General features: G+C 38.2%; 2 protein-coding genes across 2 annotated transcripts in view; both read left to right on the plus strand.

The window, feature by feature from the left end:
- LOC146975336 (uncharacterized) overlaps positions 1 to 3,065 on the plus strand; it is a 42,267-nt gene extending 39,202 nt beyond the window's left edge. Inside the window, exon 3 of the mRNA XM_085794747.1 lies at positions 2,240 to 3,065. Coding sequence (XP_085650873.1) covers positions 2,240 to 2,564 — 325 coding nt within the window. The 3' untranslated portion in view covers positions 2,565 to 3,065. The remainder of the gene's footprint in view (positions 1 to 2,239) is intronic.
- A 4,284-nt stretch (positions 3,066 to 7,349) lies between these two features.
- Positions 7,350 to 13,057, plus strand: part of ints4 (integrator complex subunit 4) — a 32,952-nt gene continuing 27,244 nt past the window's right edge. The window contains exons 1-3 of the mRNA XM_085794744.1: positions 7,350 to 7,501; positions 10,331 to 10,525; positions 11,213 to 11,330. Of these exons, the coding sequence (XP_085650870.1) occupies positions 7,448 to 7,501; positions 10,331 to 10,525; positions 11,213 to 11,330 (367 nt within the window). The 5' untranslated portion in view covers positions 7,350 to 7,447. The remainder of the gene's footprint in view (positions 7,502 to 10,330; positions 10,526 to 11,212; positions 11,331 to 13,057) is intronic.

Genomic DNA, 13,057 nt, shown 5'->3' on the forward strand with positions numbered 1-13,057 from the left:
AAAAAACAAAACTTTTTTTTCAATCTTTTGACCTGGACCAGCCTTTCAAGGCCAGTTTCCTCTGCTTCAGCCTCTTTAAGACCACACCACCACTACCCTGTTCTCATCTGTATGATGGCTGTAGCTACTGTCAGATATTAATAAATGAAAGGAGGCTCCCATTCCCATTTGGAGGTTGCAGGTATAACACACGCACATGCACACGCACGCACGCACACACACACACACACACACACACACACACACACACACACGCACACACCTGTTGCTGTCTCCCTCTCCTCTGCTCTCTGGACTAGGCTGCCTGGCTGTTCTTTTGGGCTACCAGGTGTGCATGGACCTTCTCATGGACCGGACGCGTCAGTTCAGTCCGAAAATATGTAGACATTAATTAGGTCAGGTCGCGCTCCTACTCGGCTTCTCTCTCTCTCTCTCTCTTTTCTTTTGGCCGGGTTCGGACGCACTTAATTCAGGGTCCGGGTTTCAACACCCGCGGGTCGGACCGGGTTCGGCTTTTAACTTCCAGGCCCGTTCAGCTTGATGCCAGGAGCAGGACTTCAGAGCAGCATGTCAGTGCTGCTGACGCACCGCACCGCACCGCAGGTTGCAGAGCGTCAACTCGCGCGGCGCCCTACTGCGCTATGATTGGCTAGAACTCACAGGCTTTGGGCTGTTTGCTTCAGCAGCAGTCCAGTCAACACGGGGACACGCATCCCACACCAATCAGAGTTATTAGAGAGCCTAAAGACAAGCACCGCATTTGCGGCAGCGGTGTGGTGGGGGGTGAGGGGGGGGGGGGGGGGGGGGGGTTCGAACGAACCCTCCGATCCCCCTTGGCTACGGGCCAGGATAGGTCATATAGTTTTTGATCAATCCCTGATCAATGACCATGATCATTTTTGGAGAAATTATGAGATTATAATGGTTGTGTATTGCATGGAATGTTCGTGTCAGAGCACGTGACATCATCGGTTAGAGTGGGAGAGAGTGAAGAAACATTCTGTATTTTTTCTGGATAAACTGTCAGCACGGCCACAATTCACAGTCTACACACATAATTTTTTCAGAATTTGTAAGACAAACTTGTTATCTATCAATTCATGTGCTCAAAATATCAGAGAGACTTACAGAATTTAAACTCTGAGCCTCTAAGTGCGGCCACGTCTGTCTCTGCTCCTCATTGACTCCAATACAAATATTTTCTGAGAGAAGAAGAACGGCCTGATGTTTTAAAACTGCCATCCTCTCCAAAATGTAGAAACACCAAATCGCACCGAAATTTTCAGGAAGTCCTTAGAGCAACGTTGATCTGTGTTTTGTTCTGATAGGAGTTACCGTTTTGTCACGCGAAGCCTAAATGTGAGACCGGTGCAGAGGCAGAAAATGGCTCTTTTTCTCCACGTTTCTGTCTGTCTCTCAGCCTGCGGGGGGCCCCTATCGCCATGGTAACCTCTTTGATCCTCAGGCCAGAGTTCGTTAACTTCATAAACAATCCACCTGGCGCTCGTTTAAATGTTTATAAACAGAGACACAGCTAAATCAGACTGACACAGGATGCAGCTACTAACTAACTATGTGTCAAGTCAGTCACACACACACACACAGACTCTAGAACCAGCTTCATGTGATTACAGTCACACACACACACACACACACACCCTAATGTGGTTACAGCTCCTCCATATCAGTGCTTATAGAAAGATGATCATGTGTCTGTCTGATCAGCTCTGTCTTGACCTTAAGATCGTGGGTTTGATTCCCATGTTGACAGAGATGGCACAACCCGCAGTAGCTCCCGTGGCCCATTCAAAATTTCCTGAGAGGAAATTTTCTAGTTTGTTTTCTAGGGCTGATGTTAATATACGTTAATAATAAGGTGGATGATAATTTACTTACCAATCAATCATCTAACCTTGAGTCACATACTAGAATAATTCTTTAAAAGGCACAGCAATATCCCAAAACAGCAGGTTGCTGTACTTCATGTTTTTACAAAGAGACATGAGGAAATAGCTGATAGAAACAGTTTTCAGCAGCAAAATAATCCGTATGTGGTGCTCTAGCAGGGATTTGGGGAACCAGGATGATGAAGGCTGCTGTTATGGAAATGTTGAATGTTGAATTGTCAGAATAAACTGCTGCTTGTGTTTGTGATAATAAAGGAGCAGCTCAAAAAACATACAAATATATAAAATACTCAAAACTGCAATGTTTCTCTGATGAATTCTCCCTCATGCAGGTACGAGGTGGTTGTTTCCACTCGTTGCAACATGACTCTGGTCACCAAGCTCCAGAGGGAAGACAACCAGAGGAAGTGGAGGTGTCAGGTGACCACCACAGGAAACAGCAGGGCCGTGTTTCAGGACTTCACCTCCGCCTTTCTGTTTGACAATCCCTCCACACAAGCCGTGACTCCATCTGCATCTGCTGTGGACTGCAGCGCACCGCTCCCCATCAGCCGCATCGTGCTCTGTGTGGCTCTGCCGGTCATGGTGATGATTGTGGGGGTCTTCACATGGAGGACAGACGTCAGGAGGGCCAATAAGGCTGCAGCTGTCCTCTGATCCCTGTCCAGGGCCGTTGCTAGGAATTCTGTGGCCCCTGAAAGAATAAAGTGGGCCACTTTTCCACTTTTTTTCTTAAACTACATATGTATTATCATTTGTTATTTAGCCTACTTTGTTTTGATGCTAATGCAGCATTACTAGTATTAGTCAGGGTCTTATGCAGAATAATTCAGTCATACAAAGATCAGTGGTTCTCAACCTTTTGTACATCAAGGACCCCTAAATTGACACAAATTTGACCACAGACCCCCATTAGACCAAATTTAGAAGTAAACACCAGAAATGCACAAATATTTGTTCTGAGACTGAAGAACATTACTTTTTTATACATTTAAATTAGGGCCAATGGCGTGAATTTTTGGAAATATTATAGAGAAATTTCTGGGAAAAAGTGGTCCAATTTCTCCAAAAACATTTAAACATTTCTAGGAAGAAGTGGTAAAAATTCTCAAAAAAAAAAAGGAAAAATTTTCTCAAAAAAAAAAGTGGTAAAACTTCTTGTAAAAAATGTTCAAAATAAAAATAAAAAAGGAAAAATTTTCTAAAAAAGTGGTAAAATTTCTAAAACAAAAAAGTTTTTTTAAAAATCTAGAAAAAGTGGTAAAATTTAAAAAATAAAAAAAAACTTCTAGAAAAAAGTGGTCAAATTTCTCGTAAAAAATGTTCAAAATAAAAATAAAACAGTAAAAATTTTCTAGAAAAAAGAGGTAAAATTTCAAAAAATTAAAATCTAGAAAAAGTGGTTAAGTTTCAAGAAAAAATCGGGGACCCCCTTCAAATCTCTCAAGGACCCCTAGGGGTCCCCGGACCCCTCGTTGAGAACCACTAGATTAGACTACTGGGGTTTTTGTGGGCCCTACTTGAATTATCAACACCTTTCTCCCCTATACAACGGCCCTGTCCCTCCTTCTTGTTGTTTCAGAAGAATGTCTCCACTCTTTCTCTGTTGTGACTTGCTATTCAGATTTTGGCTTTTATTTCATATTTTACACATGAAGCTAAGCTAATGACAGTAAGCTAGTTTGCATTTCAGTGTGGACAGGTTCTTACGTTTCATGTTTTATGTTCTATTTTCATGTTTTTATCAATGAAGACATAATACAGCAACTTTGTCTGGATGAACCATGGACATAAAAAAAAGCACAATAAACTAATTACATCCAATTGTCTGTGTTTATTCATGGTTGTGTGAATGTGGTAGCGTAGCAGGCTACAGTAGGCTACAGGTGCAATGGCTGCACATGTCGTCTATTGAATGTAGATACAGTATGTGTATGTAGCACAGACAGGAATACTCAAACAGAACAGAAAAAAGGGAAAACAACAAGTGAAGAAGTCCGATTTAGTTTTCTGTGTGTCAGTATCTGACATTATAATCATGACTGTCATCAGGTCATGACAGTGCTGTCACTTTTTTTTTTTTTTTTACACAATTAGTACAAGGTTGTCAATAGAAACAAGGAATGTTTGAGGTAATGCAGTTTGGGGAAAATAAAACAAAAACATCATAATAATGATAATGCAGGAATCGAATAAAGAGAGCGATGGAGAGAAAATAAATAAATGAAAATAAAATAATAAAAATTTAAAAATTTAAATGAATCACAACTCATTATAACGTTTTTAAAGATTTGGAATTTTTGCAATAATTAAATGTGTCCAGATATGATGAAGACAAAAAAGTTGGGTTTTTGTTTTGTATACTGTACTTGCCGGTGTGAATTTTGCTATTAAAAATGTTGATAATAAACAATTTCTTTGCAGGTATTTCCTAATAAAATAAAATAATTATTCAATTTTCAATTTTGATTCTACAAGGGATATCTAATTTTCTGTTTTAAAAAAGGTTGAGGTCGCACCAGAAGATTTGACTGAAGGGACAACCCCAAAAAAGATCTGTCTTTTTTCTGTGGTGACAGAAGGAACAGAGAGCTTCAACATTTAACGCTATACTTCACAACATCTGAGTTAACTGGATAACATCTGTGCTATATTTTCAGAGAGACTTGTCGCACCTTATTGGAAACAAAAAACAAAAAATCCCCTCGGTAATAACCACACTTTTAAACCCAGTCTATTTCAAAATCTAATTGTTCCAGACAAATAGGCTACAGAAAGTTTTTTTTTCTTTTTTTTTTAAGTAAATTTTATTGACAAGTCAAGAATTACATTTTGTAAAAAATAAGAACAATACAATGCCAGGGGGTCGTGGTATTCAAAACAGTATACAAAACATTGCTATTAAATCAATAAAATATTATATAAAATGCATAACTCAGTGGTTTTAATAGCTTTTTTGTTTGATGAATATTGGATAGTTGTGAAGTATTGTTTGAGTTCCTTCTGAAAAATTAAAAATGATAGCCTAGAAATCTAGACGCACCCTACCCTAATATTTGTTATTTAAAAATACATTTTAGTGATATAGTCTGGCTTGTCAGGCTATAAAAATGATGGATTGTGATTAGCGAATTTAGAAGTAAACACCAGAAATGCACAAATATTTGTTCTGAGACTGAAGAACATTACTTTTTTATACATTTAAATTAGGGCCAATGGCGTGAATTTTTGGAAATATTATAGAGAAATTTCTGGAAAAAAGTGGTCCAATTTCTCCAAAAACATTTAAACATTTCTAGGAAGAAGTGGTAAAAATTCTCAAAAAAAAGTGAAAAATAAAAAAAAGTAAAAGTTTTCTCGAAAAAAGTGGTAAAATTTCTCGTAAAAAAAATTCTAAATAAATATAAAAAAGTAAACATTTTCTAGAAATGTCTAAAACAAAAAAAGTAAAATAAATAAAATAAAAAAAAAGAAATCTAAAAAAAGTGGTAAAGTTTCAAGAAAAAATCGGGGACCCCCTTCAAATCTCTCAAGGACCCCTAGGGGTCCCCGGACCCCACGTTGAGAACCACTGGATTAGACTACTGGGGTTTTTGTGGTATTTTGCAAGTAGAACAAGCAGGTTGATGATGTAATAATGATCTTTGTTGTTCACATGATAGGAGTGGAACCCAAACAGCACATTCACATATGTAAGAGACACACCAGACAAGATATTCTGAGAAATAAAAGTAGCCTACAAACATTTTACCAGAAAACACTACAGAAACAGGTTTTTTTTTTTTAACAAGAGTATACACAGGACTGAATACAGTTAGATGAAATAAGTGTATACAACATTAATACACAACCAAACCATCATAAATACGCCAGGGGATGACAGCAAGACAGAAAAAACATAAACTTAAATAAATATTTTGTAAAGCTTACAGAGATCATACGTTTTAACAGCTTTTTTATTCTCACAATCACAGAGGGAGGAGATATATTGACCAACATATGCAGACAGTTCCAAGAAGTGTGGCTTCTTAAATTTAGACTTATGTATATAAAATTTGGATAAAATAATTAACAAATTAGTCATATAAAACTGAGAATAGTTTTTTTTTTAAATCATATTCAGTGTAGACAAACAAAACATTTTTCCAGCATAAATTAAACTGGGGATAAATATGATCACTGATAAAGCGTGCCAGTCTGCTCCAAAGTTGTCTGGTGTGTGGGCAAGACCAAAATAAATGAACCAAGGTTTCATTGACAGAGACACAGTGGGTACAGTTCACATCAATGTCCTTCTTAAGTCTTTGTATATAATGATTAGTTGGGTAAAATCTATGAAGCATTTTAAATGAAATCTCTTTGACCTTGTTGGTTAAAAAAAACTTATTAGGCAGTAGCCAGACTTTTTCCCAATTAATATTTCCAACAAATGTAGACCAGTAGGATAAAGCAGAGGGTGAACTTACAATATCTTGTTGAAATAGTTGACGAATAAATTTATTTTTATTTTTATTATTACCTGTGAAACAAGCTTTCCCCATTACTGTTTCAGTAATGTTTAAAGATATGGGCAAGTTGTTGTTTAGCCTACATTAAGATTTTTAAAGAGAGAAATAATACCCGAAGGCACAGCATCAAAAACAATAGAAAAATCCTTGGGTGTAACAGGGATTCCATACCGTTGCATAAATTCAACATAACTGTAAAGACGCCCATGTCGGTCAAACAACTGACTCAGTAAAAGTATATTGTTATCAAACCATTGTTGGAGGAAAATAGATTTGTTTTTGGACAAAAGATATCTATTGTTCCAAATAAAGAACCTATGCGGAGTAAAGTTATGCTTGTAAATTAAACACCATGCTAGCAGCATTTGTTTGTGGAATGAGGAAAGTTTGAGAGGAAGTTTGTCAGCATTGTAAGTGCAACAAGAACTGGAGCCCGCCGACTGAAGAAAAAACATAATGGGGAATAAGTTCCATAAAGAGGTTGGAAACTTTAGGTAACGCTTAACCCAATTAATTTTGAAGGTGTAATTTAGGGAAGTGAAGTCCAAGAGATTAGGGCCGCCTTTACTATATTCATTCATTAACACAGATTTTCTAAGATAGTGAGTCCGGTTTTTATTTTTACAGTCTATGGTTTTTCCAAACAAAGTCAAATAAAATCTTGTCTATAGATTTACACACACGACTTTCAACTCCTAGTGATAAGGCAGCATTATGTTAACCTTGATATAGCCTACCCTCGGCTTTTGAAAGGAGTATTCGACCTCTTAAAGACAAGTCACATAAAAGCCACTGATTAAATCTTTTTTTGGTTTTATCAATTATTGAAGTGAAGTTATTATAACATCTTTGGGATTCATTTTTATCAATGATGATACCTAAATAAACTACAGAAACAGGTCAGACCTCTCAGGCGGCGGAAACAACGTCATTTCCAAACGCGTTTTTAACTACGGGATTCAAAGAGGGACAATCTGGTGCTGCAGCTGTAGAGCGGAGCTAGCCTCGGCTAACTTAACTGTTCACCAGAACATGGCAGCACACCTGAAAAAACGAGTGTATGAGGAGTTTTCCAAAACGGTACAGGTGAGCAGGCGGAGTTCTGACTGCTGTTGGCTGGGGACTCGAACCCGGGACTGTTACCCTGACAACTCACTCACTCATGCTAATGCTAAGTGGCTAACGGCCGTAACAAGCAGTAACAACAGCCCGGAGCAGCTCAGTCTGTTGTGTTGTTTGACTTTTCGTCTGTTTGTTTGACTAACAACAGCTGAGCTCCAGTCAACAACAGCCTAAAGAACACGTTAGACAGCACTGGGGTCAGCTAACTACACTATGTACACAGTGTGTGGTGTGGTGTTGTGTTCAACAGTCTGTATTGACACTTTTCGTGTTGAGGTGCTGTCATGCTCTGCCACGTCATAATATGATCAAACGTTTATTATGACTTTCTATGAACCATGACGGTTATCAGTCAATCAGAAGACGTAGCATTGTATTTGACATTGTTTTGGATTATTACACTGTGGAAAAATTAAATCCAAAAAGTTTCACACAGTAGAAAGCATCCTTTGCTGGTGCTGTTGTTCAGTGACTGTGTGGTTGTGTTGTCACTGTTTTTACATGCTCTCCCTGCAGCTGTTTGCCTAAAACATTTCATTTATTAGTATAGATAGATAGATAGATAGATAGATAGATAGATAGATAGATAGATACTTTATTAATCCCAAAGGAAATTCAGTTTCTCAGCTGCACAATAATAGTTTATTTGAAGTGGACTATTATTCATGAACAGACAAAAACAATTATTTGATGTAAATATGCCACATTTCGCTAGAGAGCTAATTTCAATCCATAGTCTGTAATCCGTAGTAAACACATGTGTCTAATGTGGTACCTTCAACATCTCTACAGATGGTAGTTTTTGAAGGAACTCATATGAGGCAGTGCCGTAGTAATAAAGGAAGATTGAGGTTTTTGTCTGCAGAAAATATCACACTATGAGGAAGCCATTGTTTTATTATTAGGGCCATGGGCAATCGCACCGGGCACTGGTCCCAACAGCTATGAAATAGCTGCAGGGACCAGTGCCCGGGCATATATCAAAACGTGCGTCTTGATCGGGATCGGTGTGCTATTACTTTTCTCAACAGTGTACGATTTTTTCGCGACGTACGTCGCGAAAAACTGCGCAAAATTTTTGCATGTAAGTCAATGGGACGGGCGGAAAAAAAAGACAGAAAAAGACCAATCATTGGAGTTTAACAAACGTCTACTGCTCAGGCATACTTTCACCTAGAGACTCCATTTAAACTTTAAACAGTAGACACAAGTCTTGTGTATTGTCGTATTACTCCACGTTTTGATAGGTCATATAGTTTTTGATCAATCCATGATCAATGACCATGGTCATTTTTGGAGAAATTATGAGATTATAATGGGTGTGTATTGGACGGAATGTTCGTGTCAGAGTGGGTGACATCATCGGTTGGGAGAGATGCCAGAAAAACTCCAGAATCTTTCTCTATCCAAACTCCAAACGGCCACAATTTAAACTCTACACACATAATTTCCGGCACGTTTGTAGACGAGCTCATCCTTGATCTCTTAATCTGCTCAAAATATCAGAGTGATTTACAGAATTTAAACTCTGAGCCTCTAAGTGCGGCCACGTCTGTCTCTGCTCCTCATAGACTGAAGTAGAAGCAGAACGGCCTGATGTTTTAAAACTGCCAGCGTCGCCAAAATATTTACTGTAGAAACACCAAATCGTACCAAAATTTTCAGGAAGTCCTTAGAGCAATGTGATCTGTGTTTTGTTCTGATAGGAGTTACCGTTTTCTCACCCTAAGCCTAAATGTGAGACCGGTGCAGAGGCAGAAAATGGCTCTTTTTCTCCACGTTTCTGTCTGTCTCAGCCTGCGGGGGCTCGTTAACATCTAAAACAATCCACCTGGCGCTCGTCTAAATGTTTATAAACACACACACAGCTAAATCAGACTGACACAGGATGCAGCTCATAGTCTCACACACACACACACACACACACAGACTCTAGAACCAGCTTCATGTGATTACAGTCACACACACACACACACACACACACACACACACACACACACACACACACACACACACACAGGTAACTTCATGTGATTAGCCTAAATGTGAGGCAGTGGAGGAAGGCTGCCTTAACACCCTGCACAATGGCACCCAGTACACAGAAGTTAGACAGGACCAGTCAGCCCATCACCTGGTCCGTTCAACAAATCAGTTTATGCTACTGTGATTTATGTAGCCTAGTTAAATACTACAGTAATCATCATAGTGTATTGGCAGGAAAGACCATTTAAATCTGTATCAAATATCGATTAATGAATTAATCGATAATTTGCATGTTGGTCTTGGTTAAGTACCACCTTGAAAAAAAAAACAATGTTTTGTTGCTTAAGCTATTCAGTCATTCAATGGTATACTAAAATCCATGTGAAAAAAATGCTTCTCACTGTTCTCAGGTCAAATATTTATATGCGATTAAAATGCAATTAATTGCGATTGATTAATTACAAAACTAATTAATTAGATTAATTGTTTTAATTGACAGACACACACGCACACACACACACACACACACACACACACACACACACACACACACACACACACACACACACAGGTAACCTAATGTGGTTACAGCTCCTCCATATCAGTGCTTATAGAAAGATGATCATGTGTCTGTCTGATAAGCTCTGTCTTGACCTTAAGATCGTGGGTTTGATTCCCATGTTGACAGAGATGGCACAACCGGCAGTAGCTCCCGTGGCCCATTCAAAATTTCCCGAGAGGAAATTTTCTAGTTATTATTTATTTTTCTCCATAAATAATGTTTCAAATCAAGCTTTTGCATTCTGACAGATTCCTCATGAAGAAGCTCCGGCCAAGAAGTTACGTCTGTCCAAACCCAGTAAATCTGCGGCATTGCACATCGACCTGTGTAAAGCCACCAACTCCACCGACGCCCTGCAGTACCTGCTGCAGTTTGCACGCAAGCCTGTGGAGGCGGAGAGTGTGGAGGGTGTGATCCGGATCCTGCTGGAGCACTACTACAAGGTAGAGGAGGACACAGGAACATCCCTGCAAAGCTGGAACAGTATAGATCTGTCTATAATAAAGAGTGCTTACTGTTGGTAAACACTATGTGTAGTGTTCTTAAAGTGAAGGTGTTGTAGACCAGTGGTTCTCAACGTGGGGTCTGGGGACCCCTAGGGGTCCTTAAGAGATTTGAAGGGGGTCCCTGATTTTTTCTTGAAACTTAACCACTTTTTCTAGATTTTTTTCTTTTTTTAACTTTTTTTTTTTTTTAGAAATTTTACCACTTTTTTCTAGAAAATTTTTACTTTTTTATTTTTATTTGAACATTTTTTACGAGAAATTCTACCACTTTGTTTTTGGAGAAAATTTTTACTTTTTTTTACTTTTTTTTTGAGAATTTTTACCACTTCTTCCTAGAAATGTTTAAATGTTTTTGGAGAAATTGGACCACTTTTTTTCCAGAAATTTCTCTATAATATTTCCAAAAATTCACGCCATGGCCCTAATTTAAAAGTATAAAAAAGTAATGTTCTTCAGTCTCAGAACAAATATTTGTGTATTTCTGGTGTTTACTTCTAAATTTGGTCCAATAGGGGTCTGTGGTCTAATTTGTGTCAATTTTGGGGTCCTTGATGTACAAAAGGTTGAGAACCACTGCTGTAGACTATATTCAGAAACTCATCTGCTGCTGCCGTTCTCTCCCAGGAAACAGACAACTCAGTGAGGCTGAAGATCGCCTCTCTGCTGGGTCTGCTGTCCAAGACTCAGGGCTTCAGCCCCGACTGCATTGTAGACGACACCATCAACACACTCACCAATGAGAGTAAGCTTTCTTTACACACACATGCACATTAACCCTTGTGCCTGGTCCTCATTTAGGTTCACTCTGACCCGGGGAGGACAAAAGTGTCCACGGAAAAAACACCATAAGAATAGTACACATTAAGATTGCAAAAAAACTAAAAATCCATCCAAATCAGGTGTTACTAATGAATGACACGTCCAAGACTGGTATAATCCCCCCTCAACAAATCCAGTTTGGATTCAGTATATTGTAAATATCCCCCTTTTTGTGTACTTTTTTTTAGCCAATCTTGGTCATAGGACCCTATATACTGGCATTTAAGGGGTTAAAAGTCTGAAATTAATTGAATATTTATTAATATATGTATGCAAAAAAAAAACAACTGGAAATCTTTTTTTTATTTTTTTATTTCTTTCTTCAATTCATCCATATCATACATACACAAACACAAAAACATACTCTCTCATGCGTGCATATACTGATTAATACAAGAATAATAAATTATGTTACTAATCTTAAAATTGATAATAAGTAATAATGACATCACACAAGTATCAAGAGAGTAATGGAACGAAAAAATAAAATAAGTAAATAATATATTATAATAATAAAAACACCCAAATAAAAAAAACAAAACACAACAACAATGGAGAAAGAAAGACACACACTCATACGCACATACAAGAAATCTTAACGTACACTTTTTTTTTTGGGGTGTTTTTTCCGTGGACACTTTTGTCCTCATCAGGTGTAACCTTTTTGAGTTGGGCTAGTTGGGTGAATTGTACTGAAAAATATACTGTTATACTAAAATATACTGAACTCCGAAGCTAGTGAAAAATGACTTTTTACCAAACTTGATGGTAATAACCCTCGAAAAATAAAAATGAACATCTTTGTCCACATCAGGCACAAGGGTTAAATTCATTGTCATTCTTCTTCTTCTTTACTTTTACATTCAATAAACCTGAAAGACATCCTGTTGTTGTATGTGTTAGAGACAGAGACAGGGTTTAATGGAAATCCCAGTTATTCATTCATTCATTCATTCATACCCCAGCAATGCATTGACACATTTCATCTAAAATAACATTTAGTTAAAAACGTGTTGATCTTCCAACTAGGGCCCGACCGATATGGATTTTTTGGGGCCGATGCCGATGTCGATTATTAGGGGGGGAAAAATCCGATAACCGATTAATCGGCCGATTATTTTTATTTTTTTATAAAGTTTTACAATTTTATTAATTTAAGTAATATATCTGCATATTATATAATATATAAATTAGGGCCGCCAAATTTTCATTGGTCAATTGGTTGCAGGAAAAAACAACAACATTTGGAGTACTGTCTTGTCAAAATTAAGTCAAAATCAATATGACTGAACTGTGAAAGGCTGTAGGCTTTTATTTTGAAGGGCCAGATACAGGAAGTCATGACACGTGACACTTTTTTGTTGTTGTTGTTGTTTTTACACGGCACGGCGGTCTCTCTCTCTCTCTTGCTCTCATTTTTTTTTTTTTTTTTTGAAAAGCGACTTTTTCCAGTGTTGTTCCAGACGTTTCTGGTTTGTTGATCTCGAAGTGGAAGCACGTATCACTGCTGTTTTCAATGTTTAGCGGGTGCTGCCGCGAGCCCCGGTCCCACAGCGCTCAGTGTGTCACGGAGCAGAGACATGATTGTCCCGCTGCAGTCAGAGACCCGCACCGCCGCCGCCCCCGCCCCCCAGTCTACACAGCCTGAGC

This window comes from Trachurus japonicus, chromosome 13 (genome assembly GCF_045865225.1).
Source record: "Trachurus japonicus isolate A0001 chromosome 13, Traja_1.0".
Lineage (NCBI taxonomy): Eukaryota > Metazoa > Chordata > Actinopteri > Carangiformes > Carangidae > Trachurus > Trachurus japonicus.